This window comes from Anabrus simplex, chromosome 2 (genome assembly GCF_040414725.1).
Source record: "Anabrus simplex isolate iqAnaSimp1 chromosome 2, ASM4041472v1, whole genome shotgun sequence".
Classification (NCBI taxonomy): Eukaryota; Metazoa; Arthropoda; class Insecta; order Orthoptera; family Tettigoniidae; genus Anabrus; species Anabrus simplex.
Genome location: NC_090266.1, coordinates 192,814,849 through 192,834,954, shown reverse-complemented (window position 1 = coordinate 192,834,954; position 20,106 = coordinate 192,814,849). Strand labels below are relative to the sequence as shown.

The following is a 20,106-nucleotide window of genomic DNA, read 5'->3' as shown; positions in this document are numbered from 1 at the left end:
GAGCACCTTCAAATACCACCGGACTGAGCCAGGATCGAACCTGCCACGTTGGGATCAGAAGGCCAGCCCCTCAACCGTCTGAGCCACTCAGCCCGGCCAGTTTATAGAGATATTAGCTTTTTTTACGGATGCTTCAAAACCGAAGACCAAAAGACAATTTGTATTGAGAATCTATGGATATATAAAATACAAGCTATCCCCGTACAGGCCAAGAAGATCCCTGAAAGAATGGAAGGTAAAAGCTTCCACTATCCGTAATTCCGGTACTAACAAGGAAGCCCTTCCATCTATAAGTACCGGGCGAGTTGGCCGTGCGCGTAGAGGCGCGCGGCTGTGAGCTTGCATCCGGGAGATAGTAGGTTCGAATCCCACTATCGGCAGCCCTGAAAATGGTTTTCCGTGGTTTCCCATTTTCACACCAGGCAAATGCTGGGGCTGTACCTTAATTAAGGCCACGGCCGCTTCCTTCCAATTCCTAGGCCTTTCCTATCCCATCGTCGCCATAAGACCTATCTGTGTCGGTGCGACGTAAAGTCCCTAGCATCTATAAGTCTTCGATCTGATTGAGATTTGGTAGAACGACTTCAGCACGAATGCTTTATTCAGCCATATCAGAACTAGATGCCTAGTCGTATATTTAGCACTTGTTTTGGGGTGTCAGAATTTGCTCATTTGAACACCGCGTTGCCTAAAGTGAATATGGTAAACCACGAAAAATAATATTCAGAGCTGCCGATAGTGGGGTCAGAACCCACCATCCCCGAATGTAAGCTCACACATACGTGACCCAAAGCACATACCCAACATACTCGGTTGTATGTATAATAATAATAATAATGATAATAATAATAATAATAATAATAATAATACAAATAATTTCGCGTTTCACTAAATCCTTTTACGGTTTTCAGAGACGCCGAAGTGCTGGAATTTTGTCCCGCAGGTGATCATTTACATACCAGTAAATCTACCGACAGGAGGCTATCCTATTTGAGTACATTCAAATACCACTGAACTGAGCAGGGATGGAACCCGTCAATTGCGGCTCAGAAGGCCAGCGCTTCTTCTGTCTGAACCACTAAGCCCGGCAATATATACGTATGTATGTATGTATGTATGTATTGCACCCAAAGGGCACAGTATGTATGTATGTACCAAAAGTCTTCTGTCAGGTTTTACGTTCGTAGTACTCCGCAGCGTGGCCGGCCCGCCATCTGCGGCCTCTGAGCCGTTCCACTGAATTATGGTTATGGACGAAAGGCGTGCTACTACCTGGGGCAAGTTTACGTGTGTGTTTGTGTTGTGTAACTGCATGTTCTCCTTTTTCAGGATCATAAGCTCACTCTTTAGTAATGCAAATTTAAGCATAACAAAATATAGGAAGTCATTCATTCTGGAAGACTTTACAAACACATGGTTTCTACTTACCAATTTCACGCAGTATTAATACGGTATGTTAAATTTCTCTATTTGCTATGAGTCCTGCTAGCCTATGAATATGAGCAAAAGTTGCAATAGGACATCTATCAGCCCTTCGTGGGTGACTATTACAACCCCTTATGATGCATCATTGAGATGGGAACTTCCTCTGGTAGTTGAAGTGTCATATCTGGAGGCATGATTTTTTCGCATTAACTTATGTTCGATTTCGCGAAAAGGAAACATTTTTCGCGTTATTTCACGAAATGGGACTGACCCCATCGCTTTAATTTAGCTTTAACCCTTTTCTAAAGTTATTCATGAAAGTGAAAATCCACAGCCTGTTTCTAGTCATTCGACCGGGTCAGGAATGGAATGAATGAAGCCCCATCTAGCGGCGAGGATAGGAATTGCCGGCTGCCGAAGCCTATCGCCTCCTATAAGGCAATGATTAATAAATGATAGATGAAATGAAATGATATTGGATAGTGTTGCTGGAATGAAATATGACAGGGAAAACCGGAGTTCCCGGAGAAAAACCTGTCCCGCCTCCGCTTTGTCCAGCATAAATCTCACATGGAGTGACCGGGATTTGAACCACGGAACCCAGCTGTGAGAGGCCGGCGCACTGCCGCCTGAGCCATGGAGGCTCTAAAGTTATTCATACAAAGTTTAATTCGTGAGATTTGTGAATTTTTTACGTGAAAGATAGATAAACAAAGAGAAGCAATATTGATAACCAGTCATTATTCCTTATGTAATCTTGATTAGAACTATAATATAGCCCTAATTTAGATTACATAACAAATTACTCTTTCATCCTACAAGGCCATAACTTTCACTCTATATGGCCATACCATTAACGGATTTTATAGAATATTAATACGAAGAGATACTTCTGTCAAAATGTGAAATCTTTATTCTCTCTTCTGCTTCCCTTCACACACGTGATATTGAATACAATTTCAAAATCGCTATTTTCCACGAATTTCGCTGCATTTTCGCACTTATCGCAAAGTAAGTCAATTTCTCTTTAAACTGGCCTTGTCGCTTTTAGGGGGAATGTAGCCGGTTGAGGTCAAAATTTTAGAATTTTTCATCGCTTATTATGTTTTCTTCAATGTGTGATAATTTGAAAATGATATAGGAACTGGAAGCTAATGAAAATAAATAATTTATTAGTGCGTAGGTACTTCCACGCTCTCTTTTATGTCAAACAAGATTCGACGCTTCATGTAATCTATACATTCAATACTGTCACTTATTGAACCATTTCCATGGTGCACGTTAATCCAAACTTTCATTCTATTCGTTTTGAAGTACACTTTCTTGTCCCCAGATGGCTCTAGTATCGCAGCATCTTGTGTTTTGTTGTAGTAGTGCGAGTCAATTTGTAAACAGTTCATGAAAAAGTGCATTTTCCGTGATTGTGAATGATTGTAAGTCCCGCATCTTCTAGAACAACAATGCCACGATCTTCCAGAGTGTATAAGAAGACAAAATTCCATGGAAACCGGTTTACAAAAAAAAATCAGTGTCTGAAATAGCTGACGAACATAACCTCTCACATCAACTTCTAAAATTGAATCCTATCTGAAAGTGTTGGACAGTAGTGTTGCTAGTGATGATTTGTAAACATCAGGCTTCAGAATTATAGATTTACAAATATTTTATAATGCCATTAACACTTACTGTGCGTGTTCTAACTGAAAAAACACGAAGTGTGTGACTATTTTGGAGGAAAATAGATTTGGTGTTGCTAGTGAATTCAGACTGTTTTGTGATCACTGTCAGCATGAATTTTAATTTCCTTCTTAAAAAAAGTGAGACAGGTTTTATGAGAGTAATACTCTCATATGGTATGAAATGCTTGGTAAAGGTCGTGAAGGAGCAAACTTATTATGTGGTATAATGAATATGCCCCAACCTGCTGTACGGCTTGATGTCACACATAATTCTTTCACAATTGGTATTTGATGTAGCAAAAGTTAGTATGAAAAAAAGCAGTGGATAGTGTTGTGAAGAAAGGGAAGAGTTGAAAATGCTACCAGAAAATGAAGCAGCCACAGACTTGGCTGGATCAGTGGATGGCACATGGATGAAGAAAGGCCAAACCTATCTGTATGGGGAGGCCTCAGTAATAAGTATGGACAGTGGCAAAATCTCGGATGTAGCTATAAAATCAAAATACTGCCACCAGTGTGGTACAAGAAAACCCATGACAGATCCAGAGCTAGAGAAGGCGTGGGCTGACAATCATAAAATGAAATGCTCCGGTAATTACGATGGATCCAGTGGCGCTATGGAGTCAGCCGCTGTCATTGACATGTTTATTCGATCCCTACCTCAGTATGGAGTTACATACACCTAGTATCTTGGGGATGGCGATTCTTCATCTCTCAAGAGAGTCTTGGAAGCATATATATGACTGTGAAGTGAAAAATCTTGAATGTGTTGGCTACGTTCAGAAGTGGATGGGTAGGAGGCTTCGTCGCCTAGTGGAAGACAAGAAGGGTGTAATCTTGCCCGATGGTAAACCATTAGGTGGGAAGGGTAGACTAACTGCAAAAGAAATAGATTCCCTTCAGACCTACTGTGGGAGGGCCATAAGAATGAATAACTCTAATGTAGAAGATATGAGAAGAGCAATCTGGACTATTTATTTTCACAAATTGTCAACCGATGATCATCCCATCCACCACCTGTGGCCTAAAGAAGGATGGCGAAAGTATAATATTGACAGTAGCATGTACTTGCACGAACACTCAATTCCAAAAGCAGTTTTGGATGAAATTAAGCCGATATTTAGAGTTTTGTCTGACCATGAACTGTTGGAGAAGTGCCTGCATGGCAAAACGCAAAATACTAATGAAGGTTTCAACAATTTAGTATGGATCAGATGTCGTAAAACCACATTTTGAGGCTTAAATGTGTTGAACATTGCTGTGTGTGATGATGTACTCTGGTATAATGAAAGGAATCATGGTAGGATTCAGGTGTTGCAGAAGGCTGAACTAGAGCCAGGAATACACACAATAAAAACTTTGCACGACATTGATAAAAGGCGGATAGGGAAAGCAGAGTCAAACATACAGAAACTGCAACAGAAAGCAGGACAGGACAAATGATATAAAAGGAAGAGCCAGGAAGAAAACAAGGAATATGCATATGGTGGACGCTGAGGCTTTCTACCATCTGTAGAAAGATGATTGTGTTTTAGAAGTAAGAGACAACTTCAAATGCTTAACTTATATTTTCAAGCATTTATGTTCCTTTTTCTCAAAACTACCCAGTGCAAATGCATGAAATTTTCAAGGCTTCATTATAACGAATGCCTCTTGAATGTCCTCTAAAATCTATTTAAATAGAATCTTAGCAGCTGATATATGGTTCATAGCCCTCTCTAAAATCGAGTGCAAAGACAGTCCAAAATTTAAAAAAAATTAAAAATATACATCTTAATCCAAAGGGGCTAGTTGTCAGGACTTATCAAGGGGACATAAGATGACAATATGAAAACTAAAGGAATTGCTCCATGGGTTACAGAGGAAAAGGAACATGATTTTACAAATTTAAAATAATGTCGAAAATTTGATTAAACTTATGCAATATTTTTATTTAACATTTATTTTTAAATAGTGTATTATATACTTGTCATGCATATAAAATTTGAAAGAGTTATGATTAAAACTGAGGTCACAGGAATTATTATAATACTAGCAAGATACCCGTGCTTCGCTACGGTATTATACTGATATTTATAATTGAATGCTTATTGTTTTAGATATATAATCCGCCGAAATTCGCGATCTGACTCGTTTTCTGCGAGAATCCGCCGAAATTCGCGATCTGACTCGTTTTCTAATAGATTACGGCAAGTTTCCTCCCATTTTTCAATCTTTCTTTCCAGCAATCGATTTCGTACTTCCCGGGCTAGGTCCAGGTATTCCACCCAGTTAGTTGGGTCCCTAAATCTTTGCCATCTTTTCCTATAAGCATTTTTAATATGGATCAAATCCTTCAGCGGATCTGTCGTGGTGTCGTCTTGGGTGCCTTGGCGGTAGCCTACTGAACCGGCGGCCGGACTGCATTCTTAGTCATTAGCCGTCCAGGACCGGTTTCCAGCGTGGTCCGCACATGTGACGACGGTCCAGAACATTATTATTATTATTATTATTATTATTATTATTATTATTATTATTATTATTATTATTATTATTTGTTCTGGACCACACAGCAATATGCAAGACCGCTACTTGGCGGTAAATTACATCTGCTGCTATTGTCATTGTTGACAATGTGACCAGCACCATTGTCGCGCGTAGGCAAGTGTGCGGGATTTCTGGCGATACGAATGACATACCTCCGTGTATTATTGACCTTATTATAGAGGTGAACAATTTGACGGCCAATCTCATTCCTATCGTTTATTTCAAATGTGTTTAAATTTTTATTTATATGCCAGGAGAATCTACTGTAATCTAAGAACGTTCTCCGAAGGAAAAGATGGCTGTTGAAAAAGAACCCAGGAAAGATTAAAAATGATCGGTTTATGATCAGAATAAGTACATCGAAAGTCTACAGCCTGTTTCCTATCATTCGACAGGCTCAGGGATGGAATAAATAAAGCCCCATCTAGCGGCGACAATAGGAATTGTGCCGGCTGCCGAAGCTCCCCTCTGGGGCAATGATCGATGAGTGACAAATGAAATGAAATATTGGACAGTGTTGCTGGAATGAATGATGACAGGGAAAGCCGGAGTATCCGGAGAAAAACCTGTCCCGCCTCCATTTTGTCCAGCACGAATGTCACATGGAGTGACCGGGATTTGAAACACGGAACCCAGCTGTGAGAGGCCGGCGCGCTGCCGCCTGAGCAACGGAGGCTCCTTATAAGTACATTATGAACAGTAAAATCAATTGGTCTCACCTCCTTTTACACCCCACCGCCGTTAAGTTTATTTAACCCCACCCCCCCAAAATTAAAAGAAGGCGTGTTTCTTTATGTTTAAAGGAGATTCCAAATACCAATGTTCACGTTTATTGCCTTCAGTTTTGAGATATAAGTATCCCCATAAAAATAATTCACTTTTTTAACTTCCTTTCACACTCCCCCCCCCCCCGTCACAAAGTGATATTAAGGCAAAAAATACTTGTTCCTATAATAGTAAAGGATCTTCTAAATACCAATTATCACCACTCTAACCTCTTCAGTTTTTGATTTATGTGTCCTCATGAAAGGAATTCAACTCCTTTTCCCTCCCGCGCCCCCCCCCCCCCCAAGATCGTTTCCCCCCCAAAACGCGCTTTGTTTTCTCTAAATCCCAATAGGAGGGGTGTAAAAGGGTGAATAATGGGTTGAATGCCTTCAATGAGGATACATATATCTCAGAAACTGATGATATTACAGAACTGAAAATTTGTAAATGGGATCTCCTTTAAAAATAAAGAAACACGTATATTTTTGTTTTTGGAAAATTCAATTAATGGCGGTTAAACAGGAGTGGCAAATTGGGGTGAATTTTTTGAAAGAATATATATACAGAATATCTGAGAAGCTTAAAATGTTACAGACGTAAAAAGTGGGTATTTGGAATCTCCTGTAAGTGTAAAGAAACATAGGTGATTTGTCTTTGGAAACTCCACTTAAGGGGAACTAAAAAGGGGTGAAATTTTAAAATGAGATTTTCTACAGTATATCTAAAAAACTTAACATGTTACAGAAGTGAAAAATGGTATTTTTTAATTCTATTAAAAATAAAGAAACGTGTATTTTTAGTTTTCGGAAATACCACTCGGGTAGGGGTGGGGTGGGTAAAGTTGACAGAAAATGGTGTTGAATTCTTTTAATTAGGCTACTGATATCTCAAAAATGAAGGTGTTACACACGTGAAATTTGATTTTTGGAATCTGCTTTAAAAGTAAACAAACACGTATTCTCGGAAAATCCAATGAAGGGGATTTGGGGGTTAAAGGATTGAAAAAATTAATTGACTTAATTGTATGAGAATACATACATCTAATAAAAACTAAAGTTGTTACACACGTGAAAATTGGTATTTTTAATCTCTTTTAAACATACAGTAACACGTACTTACTTGTTTTCGGAAAAAAAGGTAAAAAGGACTGAAAGAGGGGTTGAATTATTTTTATTAGGATACTGGTATCTCAAAATCTGAAGAAGTTACAGACGTGAAAACTGGTATTTGGAATCTTCTTTGAAAATAAAGAAACACGCATTCTATTGTTTTCGGAAAATCCAATTAAGGGTGGGTAAATGAATAAAAATGAGTGTAATTCTTTGTATGACAATACATATATCACAAAAAGCAAAGGATGTTACTGATAAAGAAACAAAATTTTTGAGGTGCGGGGAGGACAATAACAGAAGGGGGGGATTAAAAGGAGTTGTATTCTTTTTATGAGGATACAAATAAGAAATGGACTTAAAACAATACACCCGTAAGGGGTTTTGACTGGGGGATGAGCAATAATGACAAAAATATACGTTTGCCGGGCTGAGTGGCTGAGACGGTTGAGGCGCTGGCCTTCTGACCCCAACTTGGCAGGTTCGATCCTGGCTCAGTCCGGTGGTATTAGAAGGTGCTCAAATAAGTCTCGTGTTGGTAGGTTTACTGGCACGTGAGGGGACTCCTGTGGAACTAAATTCCGGCTCCTCGGCGTTTCCGGAAACCGGAAAAGTAGTTAGTGGGAAGTAAAACCATTATTATTATTATTATTATTATTATTATTATTATTATTATTATTATTATTATTATTATTATTATTAAAATATATGTTTATAATAAACCGTTTGAATTACGAAGTTAAAATGTCAAATGGCATCCTAGGTGTTAAATAACAGAAGGTTTGAAACAAATTTAACCCCTCAGAGAGTTAAATGTGGGTTATGATCCGAAAACAAATATATTAATTCCTTCCTCCGAAACGGTTTAACGTACGAAGACAAAATTCAAAATAGCGGTATATATTTTAAATTGTAGGTGTGAAATAGGAAATATGTTTAAGCGTTCCACCAAAAAATTCAAATGAACTTAGTTCCGTAAACTAAATTATTCATCCTTCCAAACCCGTTTGGCGTACAAAGTTGTAATTTTACGAGAAGGGTCTTCTTCTATGTCCTAGGTGTAAAATACCGTATACTTCAAAAATGTCCCTCCTGTGGGGTTTAGATGGTGGCTGACGCTCAAAAGCACAATATCAATTCTTCCAAAACCCTTTCAGGCACTAACATAACTTGTTTTTTGAAGGGTTGTCTTCTATATCCTAGATATTAATAAATATTTCGAAACATTCACCCCTTAAAGAAGGTATTCATTTCTCCATTAGAAAATCAACATTTCACAGGTTGGTCGCTTTTGTGTTCTAGATGTTAAATCAGATATGGTTTAAAGCAGTCAAATTCTTACGTACGGGGTTCAAGTGAGTGGTATATTATAAAATAAATAACCATTCCCCAAAACCGTTTGACGTACGAACGGAGGACGTGTTTTACAGTCTCAGCTGACAGTGGACTCTCCAAAATGTAAAACTTTGAATAATAACTTTCATTTAAAAGCCGTAGCGAAGAACGGGTATCTTGCTTGTCTATATACGTAGGTGGACCAAAAGGTTAGTTGCACTAACGCGCCGCAGCAGCGCGCTGTGTGTCACAAACGTGGGCACAGCGGAGAAAGGGACAGACACTGCCCACACGTCTGTTAGGCAGGTCGCTGTGGTGTCTCGTCTAGTATTGTGTGAATAGCGGCCAAATGCAATGGCGCGTCAACTGGACGTTCAGTCCAAATATGAGGTGCGTGCGACAATCCGATTCCTATGGGCCAAAAGGAAGAATTGCACGGACATTCATCGTGGAATTAGTGCTGTGTATGGGGAGCGGGCCATTTCCCGGCAAGGTATCGTAAATTGGTGTCAGAAATTCGAAACCGGACGCACGGATATCACGGACAACCATCGCGAAGGCAGGCCCGCAACGTCCAGGACCCATTGCGAAGGTCAACAGTGTGAATGCGATCATTAGACTGAACCGGCACATTAAACTGAGAGAAATCGCTACGCAGCTGAACATGTCGTATGGCAGTGTGTTCGCCATTGTTCACGAGGACCTTGGATATCGTAAGGTGTGTCAAAGATGGGTCCCACGTCTTCTCACCGATGAACACAAGGGACAACGTTTCCAATGCTCCCTGGCATTTTTGCAACGCTATGCCGCAGACGGCAACGGGTTTCTGCGGCGAATCGTCACAGGCGACGAAACGTGGGTCCACCACTTCACCTCCGAAACGAAGCGAACATCAATGGAATGGGTGCACCCCTCATCAACGCAACGAAAGAAGGCCAAGGTTCAACCTTCAGCCGGTAGGGTTATGGCGACAGTGTTCTTTGACATGGAGGGTTTGCTTCACGTGGAATTCATGCCGAAAGGCACAACGATCAACGCGGCATCGTATTGTCAAACGTTGCACCGGTTGCATAAAGCGATTAAAGAGAAGCGCCGGGGGAAATTGAGCGCCGGTGTGATTTTGTTGCACGATAACGCAACACCTCACAAGGCCCGCCAAACGAGAGAACAGCTGTAGCGTTTCAAGTGGGAGGTCTGGCAACATCCACCCTACAATCCTGACCTAGCCCCATGTGACTTTCATCTGTTCGGTAAGCTCAAAATGGAGCTCGGTGGTCGACGTTTCTAGACCGATGAGGAGGTGAAGGCCGCTGTCGCCGGCATCGACAAGTTGGTTGTGCGTTCGCAGAAATGTTTGGAGTCTCTTGGAAACTATGTGGAAAAGTGACGTTACAGTGTATGTCGTTATAGTCGTGTTGCTGTTGTATAGGTGGTGTAATAAATGGTCATAACTGGGAAGTGCAAATTATTTTCTTATCTGCCCTCGTACATGATCTGAACGTGTAACACAACGTTGTGAGAAAACCGCATGACTAACGCCTGTGTGTTATACGTCAAAAGAAAGGTCTTCATCTCAAAATTACAAAAAATATATATTTATTTCATTAAGTACTTTCTTTGCATCCTTTATTCGAATAATACGATGCCTACGTCGCTGTAATTCCTATGCCAGGCCGATAGAGGGATCCGTGGAAGTTGTCTATTCAGATCCTTCTACGTTTGTCCGATAGGTGAAATCATATTATCACCCGAATGCAAGTTGTTGCTCCATGTTGGTTCTAATAAGCGAGAAATGGAAAGGAATCCATCTCAGGATATTCAGTATTTCGAAAAATCCTTTCCTTGACTCAAATAGTCATAGTCATAGTCAAATAGTCAAATGTTTCATTTAACTCCTATTGCCGGAAGATGGCTGAATGAGTCTGTGAATATGGTGTCCGCGTGATCCGCTAACCTTTCAAGGGTATGTTTCATCGATTGCCTCGGGAGTGTGCTGTTTATGCACAGAGTTGGCCATTTCATATCTTTATAAAAAGGAAGATACGATCAGTCTGAAGATGAGACGGAGATTTCGTTGCATTTCAGCGTTGGATTGCGGCATCGACGATGGATTCCATCACGAACTTGAAGATCAGCACTATGGTCGCCTAAAAGAACAACCGACACAGGCAGGATATAAAAAGGTGAAACTACTCAATATTAACAGTCATCTACCCCAAGGTTACAATCCAGCGGAACGGAATTGGATAAGAACCTTCGTCGCACAGTCCGACGAAACTCATACACCAAAATCCAACACGGTATTTAATAGATGCTTGAAAACGTGTTCGTGACAGGTGGACGGAGTGGTATTCGTGGAGTCTCACCCCTGGACTTTTGATCTTCTGTAGTGGTGCCGAGTGGTGGTTCGGCGAATTACAGTGTTTCTCCGGACTTTCATACAGACAGACCAGTACACTTTCTCTCCAGCTGAATATCAACTTTTCCTTACTGGGCAATTTCAGTGGTACAGTGCAGTGAACTTTTAGCAACATCATGTACACCACTGTAACCACCACAACTACCACACTGACTACCACCACTTCAGGCACCTCACGTGCAGAGTTAGCTACCATTGCCTATCATACGGCTATTCTGTCTTCACGCGCTGCTCCAAACTACGAGGCCCGGTTCTTACCTGTGAACCCAGCTCCCCAGTGGGACGACGCTCGAACATCGCCTAAGCGCACAGCTTCACTACTCCCTGCTGAGGAAGAACCGGCACCCCGCCGTCGTGCTATGGCTCCACCATCACTGCCTCCTGAACCCCCCCTCACCGGGGCACAAACTAATGTCTATGAACAGTGAAAATCGACTGCCTCTCCGGGACTCACCTGCCTCATCCGACCTCCCCACCTCCAGAACTCGCCGACCCATCACCAACCTCCTCTTACTTCAGTCACCCCCTACTGGTACGCATATGTTTCTCCTGCTCAATTCCACCCCAGATTTCAGTTCCCGGACCACATATTAAAAACCTTACTCCGCTTCAATATGGGACGTGAAGATATTGCTGACATTCGACCTACTTCTAGAGGGATGCTCATCAAACTCAATGGAGATGCCGCTGCTCAGAGACTCACTCAAACGATAGGTGCAGCTCATTTAGGGTCATCAGTACCTTTTAAACCCCTCTCCACTCCAACATTTAAAGCATCGCCCCCAATCCCCGTCACAGTTTAATCAGTTGCATGGTTCGTGGGGTGGACACGGTCATCTCCGTTGACGTATTCTCAACGAGCTTAATGCGGAAGGCGTTCCGATTCGGAAGGCCTTTCGCATTTTTAATTCCTCCGGCCAACCTTCCTGGTCCGCATCCTCCTTTCCACTGCCAAGGACATAGATCGCGTCATCACCAGTGGAGTTTCCATTTTTCGGCGTCATCATAGGGTGGAATACTCTAAAGCCCTCCCCCTCAGCCCATCCGTTGTGACAGATATTTCGTTTACAATCAGCAACCCATGGCGCGATGCACCACTGCACAAGCAGCCTGCGCTCACTGTTCCCAATTGCATCACATCTCCAAATGTCTTCATCTTCAACTCCCCCCCAAATGTTATACCTGCGGGGACACTCACCCCACGTATTCTCGCAAACGTAAGGCCCCTCCATCCCCTCCCGTCAAGCGACCGGATCTCGTGGCCCTCATCCGTACGATTGCGTCCCACACTGCCTCCAACCGCTCTATCTTTCCGCCACCTACATTAAAGGACCTAATCCGGTTCATTACCATATCCCTACGCAGTATCCACCCCTTTCAACGTTTCTTCGTCCTTGAACAACTCCAAGCAGCTGCCAATCAAACTTTAAACTTGCATTACCAAACCTCCCACTCAGGTCTGAAGACAAACTTTACCTTCACCCCACTCGAAGGTTTAGTTCATCATAGTACCCGGTCCTCTTTAGTACCCCGCCTACTCACCCCCCCCCCCCATTCCTGGATGACGACCTCTATAACTGGACGGGACACCCTTCCCCAATTTCCATTCTCACCTAGCGTCGCAGTCACCCAAGATAACTCAAAATCCTGTGGCAAAATCTGTCCCTTGGATACATCACTCCTACCAACAGGGAACAATTTAATTTTAAATACATGACAACATTGTGGTGTTCAAATCTTATATGTAGCAATGCACATTCAGTCCACCTTCACACTCCTCCCTTAGATACTTAATTAAGTACTGGTGTCAACTTAGGCGAAGGATCTCCTGTATTATTGTAAGAAATCCACAATAATATAACTATGTGACTACACTGATGTAGAAGCTAGCAACTTCAGAAAAAATCAAATGCTGAATTAATGATGTATAGATCAAAACCAACACAACATAAATATTCAGATTTTCCTCTTTCCTGAAATTTTTACATTTTTGATTTGGAATTCAGGTCATCAATTAGTGTTTATTTTACCTGTTCATTAATCATTATTAATTTGGTTTTAACTTCAAGACAATTGAGCCTCATGAAAACTTGTCAATCAACTAACACATCCACCGAACTGTTGCGGATTCAACAAGTTTTCAGACTGAAGATTCGGCATAGTACATACCCTACTCATATTGCTAGTTACATTACTGTAGGCCTATATAGGATTCCCTAACAATGTCTCCACTCTGCATGTTCCAACCAACATTTTTGTTAAGTTCCCAACGTGCATTAAACTATTCGAAGGTTTCAGTAAAACGTGAAGGGAGCTCTGTATCGACATATGGCAAAAATGAGCTCGTTAATCTCGAATATCAATCAAAATAGAGAAAGCAACTTAAGTTTAGTAGATGACAAGAAGTCCAGACTGTTCATACTTCATATGCTGTAAGAAAGTAATGTAAGGTGGATGGTATCTCTTACTCACCGGCAGCTTGAACATCTCTTCAATGCGTGCATTAGGCTGCTTGTCTCTTTTGGGCCGTAAAAGGAGGAAGATATTTTTGACATCAGGACAGCAGTACAGCAATTTTTCTACCAGAACCTTTCCCATAAATCCAGACCCTCCAGTGATGAACAATGATCTCCCTTTGAAGAAGTCTACGATGGAGAGCTCCACCTCGTCTGTCATCTTGGAGTGATGATTTTAATATTCTGAAACAATGAAAGAAAACAGTTACAGTTAATTACACAGTCATTATAATGAAGTCATAATTGGCTGAGGTCGTGCCGGTTCGTATTCCATATTAATTGTGTTATTTTCTGGTGTATATTGAAGTTAGACGCCTAAAACATGTTTCTACTGCTGCAGTAAGTTGCATAGGACTATTCAATACATACATTAGATCGGTAGATATTCATGTAATTGCTTAATCGTGCAGTTTTATAGTCGTAATGTGTTTGTGAACACCAGTGTTGCCAACCTAATTAACGTGATGTGTCGGGGTATCCTCACTGTCACGTTCTTTTGTCAAGTCAAGTCGATATATCGAAATAGTGTAGCGATGAGTACCTGCGTGGAACGTTCAAAAGCAGTGCCTAGGCAAGATGTAACAGCAAAAATTCAGTGCAGTGATTGTAGTAATTGGTTTCATAGCAAGTGTGTGAAACTTAAGGAAGCAGATGTGGAGTGTATATTGTCACAGGTTCAGGTATGGAGGTATAAACAGTGTTCTGGCAAGAGGCGTGTGTGTTTGCATACTAATGCGGAAATGGTGCCATCTGCTGGTGATATTTATAAACTACTGCTAACTATGCAGGAGAAGCTGGACAGTGTAAACGGGTCTATTACTGACACTGAGCGACAACTGAGCAATTCGATTTATGGTTGTCATGAGAGACTGAATGAAAACAGTAAACTTGTTAGGAAACGACAGGAAATATTAGACAGGCAACAAACGATTATAGACAGTTTGGTCATAGGAAATAGATGACTGACGAACATGGTGAATAATCTTTGTTAAGGATCAATGTTGACTCATACTCATACTTTGTATGAGATGATTTATGCTTTGGTGTTATACAATGTCCATGGACGTAGTCAGTTGTTCTGACGTATGTGCTCCGTGTTCCAGTCCTTTCTATATGTATGTGTGTACCAGTGTATTGAAGTTGTCAGAGCTATGAGTATGCCTTTCGTATGGAATAAACCATGTGGTTAGAACTTTGAGTGTGGGTGGTATGAAATGGTTATGTTCCTCCTCACATACCTGATAATGCACAAATCTTGCCATGAGGTGTGATGACCTTGAACAACATTCACTGTCGAAATATTTTGTGTTTCCGAGTCTCCCAGTGAGGATGTTATGCCGACTGTTATCAATATAGGCAAGGCTTTGAACTTAGATTTGAAGGAGGACGTGATTGATGCTTGTCATCGATTGAAAGAGGTCACTAATCGTCCAACTTCTGGCATTATAGTTAAATTTGTTAGAAGGACCCATAAAGAACAATTACTCGCCAGGCCCAAGTTCAAGTGAACCTTATCCACAACACAGATTGGACTGTCAACTCCCAACCCAGTCTATATCAATCAGTCACTCGCCCCAGCTAGAAAAGTTTTATTTGAAAGGCGAAGCAGTTGCAACGTGAAAAGGACTATAAATACCTCTGGGTTGGTAGAAGTGGAAAGATCATGAATAAGAGTGTAGACGGAAGTCCTATACATGTTATAAGTAATAATGAGGCCCTGAATAAGAAGTGATCTCCATGTATTTGGATGTACATTTATTTAACTTTTCTTTGAAATTACTGAGTTATTTTTGCGTAAATATTTGTTTCTTTTTTTCTAGTATTTATAATCTTCTACTGATATTTGAACATGTGTCTGAATGAATTAGCCATTTATTATCAAAATATTCGTGGCTTAAGAAAAAATCTGCTGCATTTTTTAAAAGTTTCATTTGTTGTGATTATGGTGTAAGTGTACTGACAGAGAGCTTTTTAGGGTCAGGATATCATGGATATTGAGTACTGCGATGATCGCTATATAGTGTTCAGAAATGACAGGGATATGATTTTATCTGGGAAGACTAGACGTGGTGGAGTTTTAGCAGCTGTGAAAAAGGGCTACAAATCCAAACTGTGTTCTAAACGAGCAACGGTGTGAGTCAATAACTCTTTCCATTCAGGGTCATACTCGTAAGTATTTACAAATGCTGTGTACATTACTCCCTCTTCTAAACTTTCTGTATATGAAGGATACGTTAATTACGTTGAAAAATAGAGGGTCTTATAACATCTGACTGCCTTATTGTCGGTGATTTCAACATACCTGAAGTCATCAATACCAGTTATAACTTTAATGAAGGATCAATGACCAGTCGTCGTAGATTTCAGTTCATCTCTTATCTTGGATTAACATGAGGTAACAATACTCAAAATTGTAATTTCAGGACATTATATTTAGTATTAGGTAATTTCAAGTTCAAATGAAGCATGACGAATTCACGTTGGTACCTGAAGATTTACATCACCCTGCACATTGTTTAGTTTTTTTTTGCTAGTTGTTTTACGTCGCACCGACACAGATAGGTCTTACGGCGACGATGGGACAGGAAAAGCCTAGGAGTGGGAAGGAAGCGGCCGTAGCCTTAATTAAGGTACAGCCCCAGCATTTGCCTGGTGTGAAAATGAGAAACCACGGAAAACCATTTTCAGGGCTGCCGACAGTGGTGTTCGAACCTACTATCTCCCGAATACTGGATACTGGCCGCACTTAAGCGACTGCAGCTATCGAGCTCGGTATTGCTTAGTTTTATCACCCATTAAAAAGATTCAATTGCCTCCAGAATTAATGGCGAATATTACAACTTTAAAAAGGCTGATTTTTGTGGCTCTATTGTAAAATACGAGACTTCGACTGGAGTTTCTTTTATTCCTTTAAAAATATTTATCTTGCTTGTGATTTCTTTCATACATCACTGTACGAATATTTCAAAAACTGCGTTCCAAAGCAGGAAGTCACTCGAAACTCCAGATATCCAGTTTGGTTCACACGTGAGATTATTCAGTCCATAAAAATAAAGATGTGCTATTTTTTCACAAGAATATTTTCGAACTATTACGATAAGAGATTTAGACAGCTCCAATCGGAACTGATTATAAAATTACACGTGGCTTATGCGGTTAATATTCATAATTTAGAAAGTGGAGTTAAGAATAATATTAGTCAGTTTTGGACGTATGTTAAAAGTAAGTGGGAGTCACGTTCATATCACAACTCATTTCTACTGAATGAAAATTTTATTGTTATACGCCTGGAAATATTGCAGACGGGTTTGACGAGCATTTTCCATCGATGTATGTCAACAGGGAACGTGGAACATATTTCTTTGAATGAAGTTTCTGTTCGACCCAGGTTCAATAAATTGAACATCACTAGCATAACGGTAGACGAAGTAAGAACAGTTATTAATAAAATGTTAAAAACTGTAAAATCCAGTGGACCTGATGGCATTCTACCATATATAATCAAGGGCTTTGCTGACATACTGGTTGCTCAGTTAACCTTCATTTTCAATATTTCTTTAAAGACATCCTGCTTCCATGAAAAGTGGAAAATGGCAAACATTACTCCAATACAAAAGGGAGAGTACTCAAAGATGTTAGCAAACCATCACCCTGTTTCAGTAATTAGTGATATAGCAAAGGTATATGAGCACATACTGTAATCTAGGATTTACGACCATATTAAGGTAGACCTCTCACAATATCAGCATGGCTTTATGCCCGGCAAATCTGTCATTAATAACATGCTGGGTTTTATTCAAAAGATATACAATGCATTAGACACAAATAGAAGAACCGGTATAACATATATGGATCTAGAAAAAGCCTTTGATAAGGTGGTCCATAAAATTATTTCGACAAAGCTGCATCAGTTTGGAGTTTCTAAACCATTACATCGGTTATTATGTTCCTATTCAAAATATAGGCAGTAATCTCTTTGTTTCAAAAGAGAAATTTCACATAATTTTGTTAGTTCCGCCGATGTGCCGCAAGGGCCCAATCTTGGACCTCGCCTATTTATCAATATAGGTAGTTAATGATTTGCCTGGAATAATACGTTACTCTGATTGTTTGTTGTTTTCTGACGACGTAAAGTTATATAAAACCATATATATACATGCAGTGACGTGAATGATTTGCAACAGGATATTATATTATGTTGTGAAGCAATAAATTACTTCTAAATGTTAAGAAGTGTAACGTTCTGGCACTTGCCAGATAAAAGGAATATATAAATCCGACGTATTGTATTGGTGAAATAACACTTGAAAGTGTACTGTCTATTGATGATTTACGAAATATTTTCTACAATAAATTATCTTCTAATAGCCATATTGCTAAAGTGATGAATCTATTGGACAAGATGCTTGGTTTTGTTATTAGAAACTCCAAATTATTTACTCAACCGGAAGTGACTGTTAAGTTGTACATAAGTTTAGTACGAAGCAAATCAGAATATTCATCGGTAATCTGGGACCCCTTGATAAGGACCGAACATGTCGCACTGAGACTGTACAAAATATATTTCTAAGATATTATTCTGGTCTCTGATAAACAGCAGAAAAAATACAAAGCGTGTGCCAGACACAGTGACTTGGGGTGATAATGTAGCCAGTGGTAGTAATACACCGGAAATTTTCAACGATTACTTTGCGTCTAATTTTGTTTCACCTGTTCAGTTCCCAGATTTTCCGTGTATTGATTCTGTTCCTTCTCACAGTCCCGGTAATCTTTCCACCTCTGAGTCAGAAGTCTATTCTTTACTTTCCTCCCTGCCAGAAAATAAAACCTACTGGTCCGGATGGTCTCAGTCCTATCTTCCTTAAGAATACCCCTACGACTCTTGCCCATCCCATTGCTGTTATATTTAACCGTTGCTTCTTAGCCAGCTACTTTCCTGACGATTGGAAAATCGCTAACATCACCCCTGTTTTTAAAAGTGGAAAGAGGTCTGATGTCAGAAACTATCGTCCGATTTCTATATTACCCACACTGTCACTCATCTGTGAAAAGGTTATCCACCAGCGTCTTCTTTCTTTCACATTTCCTTATATATCATCCCAGCAGCATGGTTTTCTTCCTGGTAGCTCCTGCCTAACTAATCTGGCCGTTCTTCTCCATCGTGCAACATCTGCTCTTGATGCCGTTTCTCAGCTGGACGTGTGCTACATTGATATTGCAAAGGCTTTTGATACCGTAGACCACGCACTTCTTTCCTGTAAACTCTCAGAACGTTTTAATATCCATGGTCGCTTCCTAACTCTCCTGCAGAGCTTCCTCGATACCAGAGCTCAGCGTGTGGTTCTTGATGGATTCAGTTCGACTCTTGTTATGGTACATTCTGGCATCCCACAGGGCAGTGTTCTAGGTCCACTTCTTTTTGTCTTATTTATTGACTATCTCATTAATACTATATCCTCCGTTTCTTATGATATTCTACTATTTGCTGATGACTGTAAAATATTCAAACAAATCAATTCATTATCAGACGTAAACTCCTTACAGAGTGCTCTTAACTCTCTCTCTGAATGGTGCTCCACATGGCGTCTTAAGCCTAATCCTACCAAGTGTTCCTCTATTTTGATCACGCTTCGTAAATCCCCAATTCTCAGTAAATACTCCCTCCTCGGTAACCCGTTCCCAACTCTAACAGAACAAAATGACTTAAGAGTGTTGTTTGACAGCAAATTGTTATTTGTCCCCCATATACAAAAGATAACCGCACGAGCAATGTCACTTCTCGGTTTGTTGTATAGATTTTCTGACATCACCGATGTCCACGCCCTCCGAGCCTACTATGTATCTTGCATCCTACCGATTATTGAATTCGCGTCCCCTATTTGGTCTACTTCTTCACCCACTAATCCCACTAATCTGAATCACATAGACCGTGTGCAGTCATTCTTCTGTGCCATTGTTAGAGACAGAGTATCTGATTGTCGAAGCTTGAGCAATAATCAGATACTAGATAAGTTAAACCTTCGCCCGTTATCTAGTCGCAGGAAAGTAGCCGACCTTAGATTCCTATATAACGCTGTTAACAGTTTATTTCGTTCTCCCGAACCTGCATCCTTCTTTTCCTTACATGTTCCAACTCGCAAAACCAGGACTAATCCGCCCCTTCATATTCCGTATTCCCACCTCTCTCTCGTTCAAAGAAGTTTATTTATCCGCATACCAAACCTCCTTAACTCTTTATATTCTGACAGGAACTTGGACGTTTTTTCTTCGAATGCATCCTTTAATCGATTCTTCCTCAACTTAACCTAGTTAATTTTCTTCATATTCAT

At 40.4% G+C, this 20,106-nt stretch overlaps 1 protein-coding gene across 2 annotated transcripts in view; it reads right to left on the bottom strand.

Moving 5' to 3' along the window:
- Positions 1-20,106, bottom strand: part of LOC136862736 (putative fatty acyl-CoA reductase CG5065) — a 331,924-nt gene that overhangs the window by 167,201 nt on the left and 144,617 nt on the right. For both annotated transcript variants that reach the window (XM_067138961.2, XM_067138962.2), the window contains one exon: positions 13,734-13,960. In XM_067138961.2, the coding sequence (XP_066995062.2) occupies positions 13,734-13,937 (204 nt within the window). In that variant the 5' untranslated portion in view covers positions 13,938-13,960. The remainder of the gene's footprint in view (positions 1-13,733; positions 13,961-20,106) is intronic.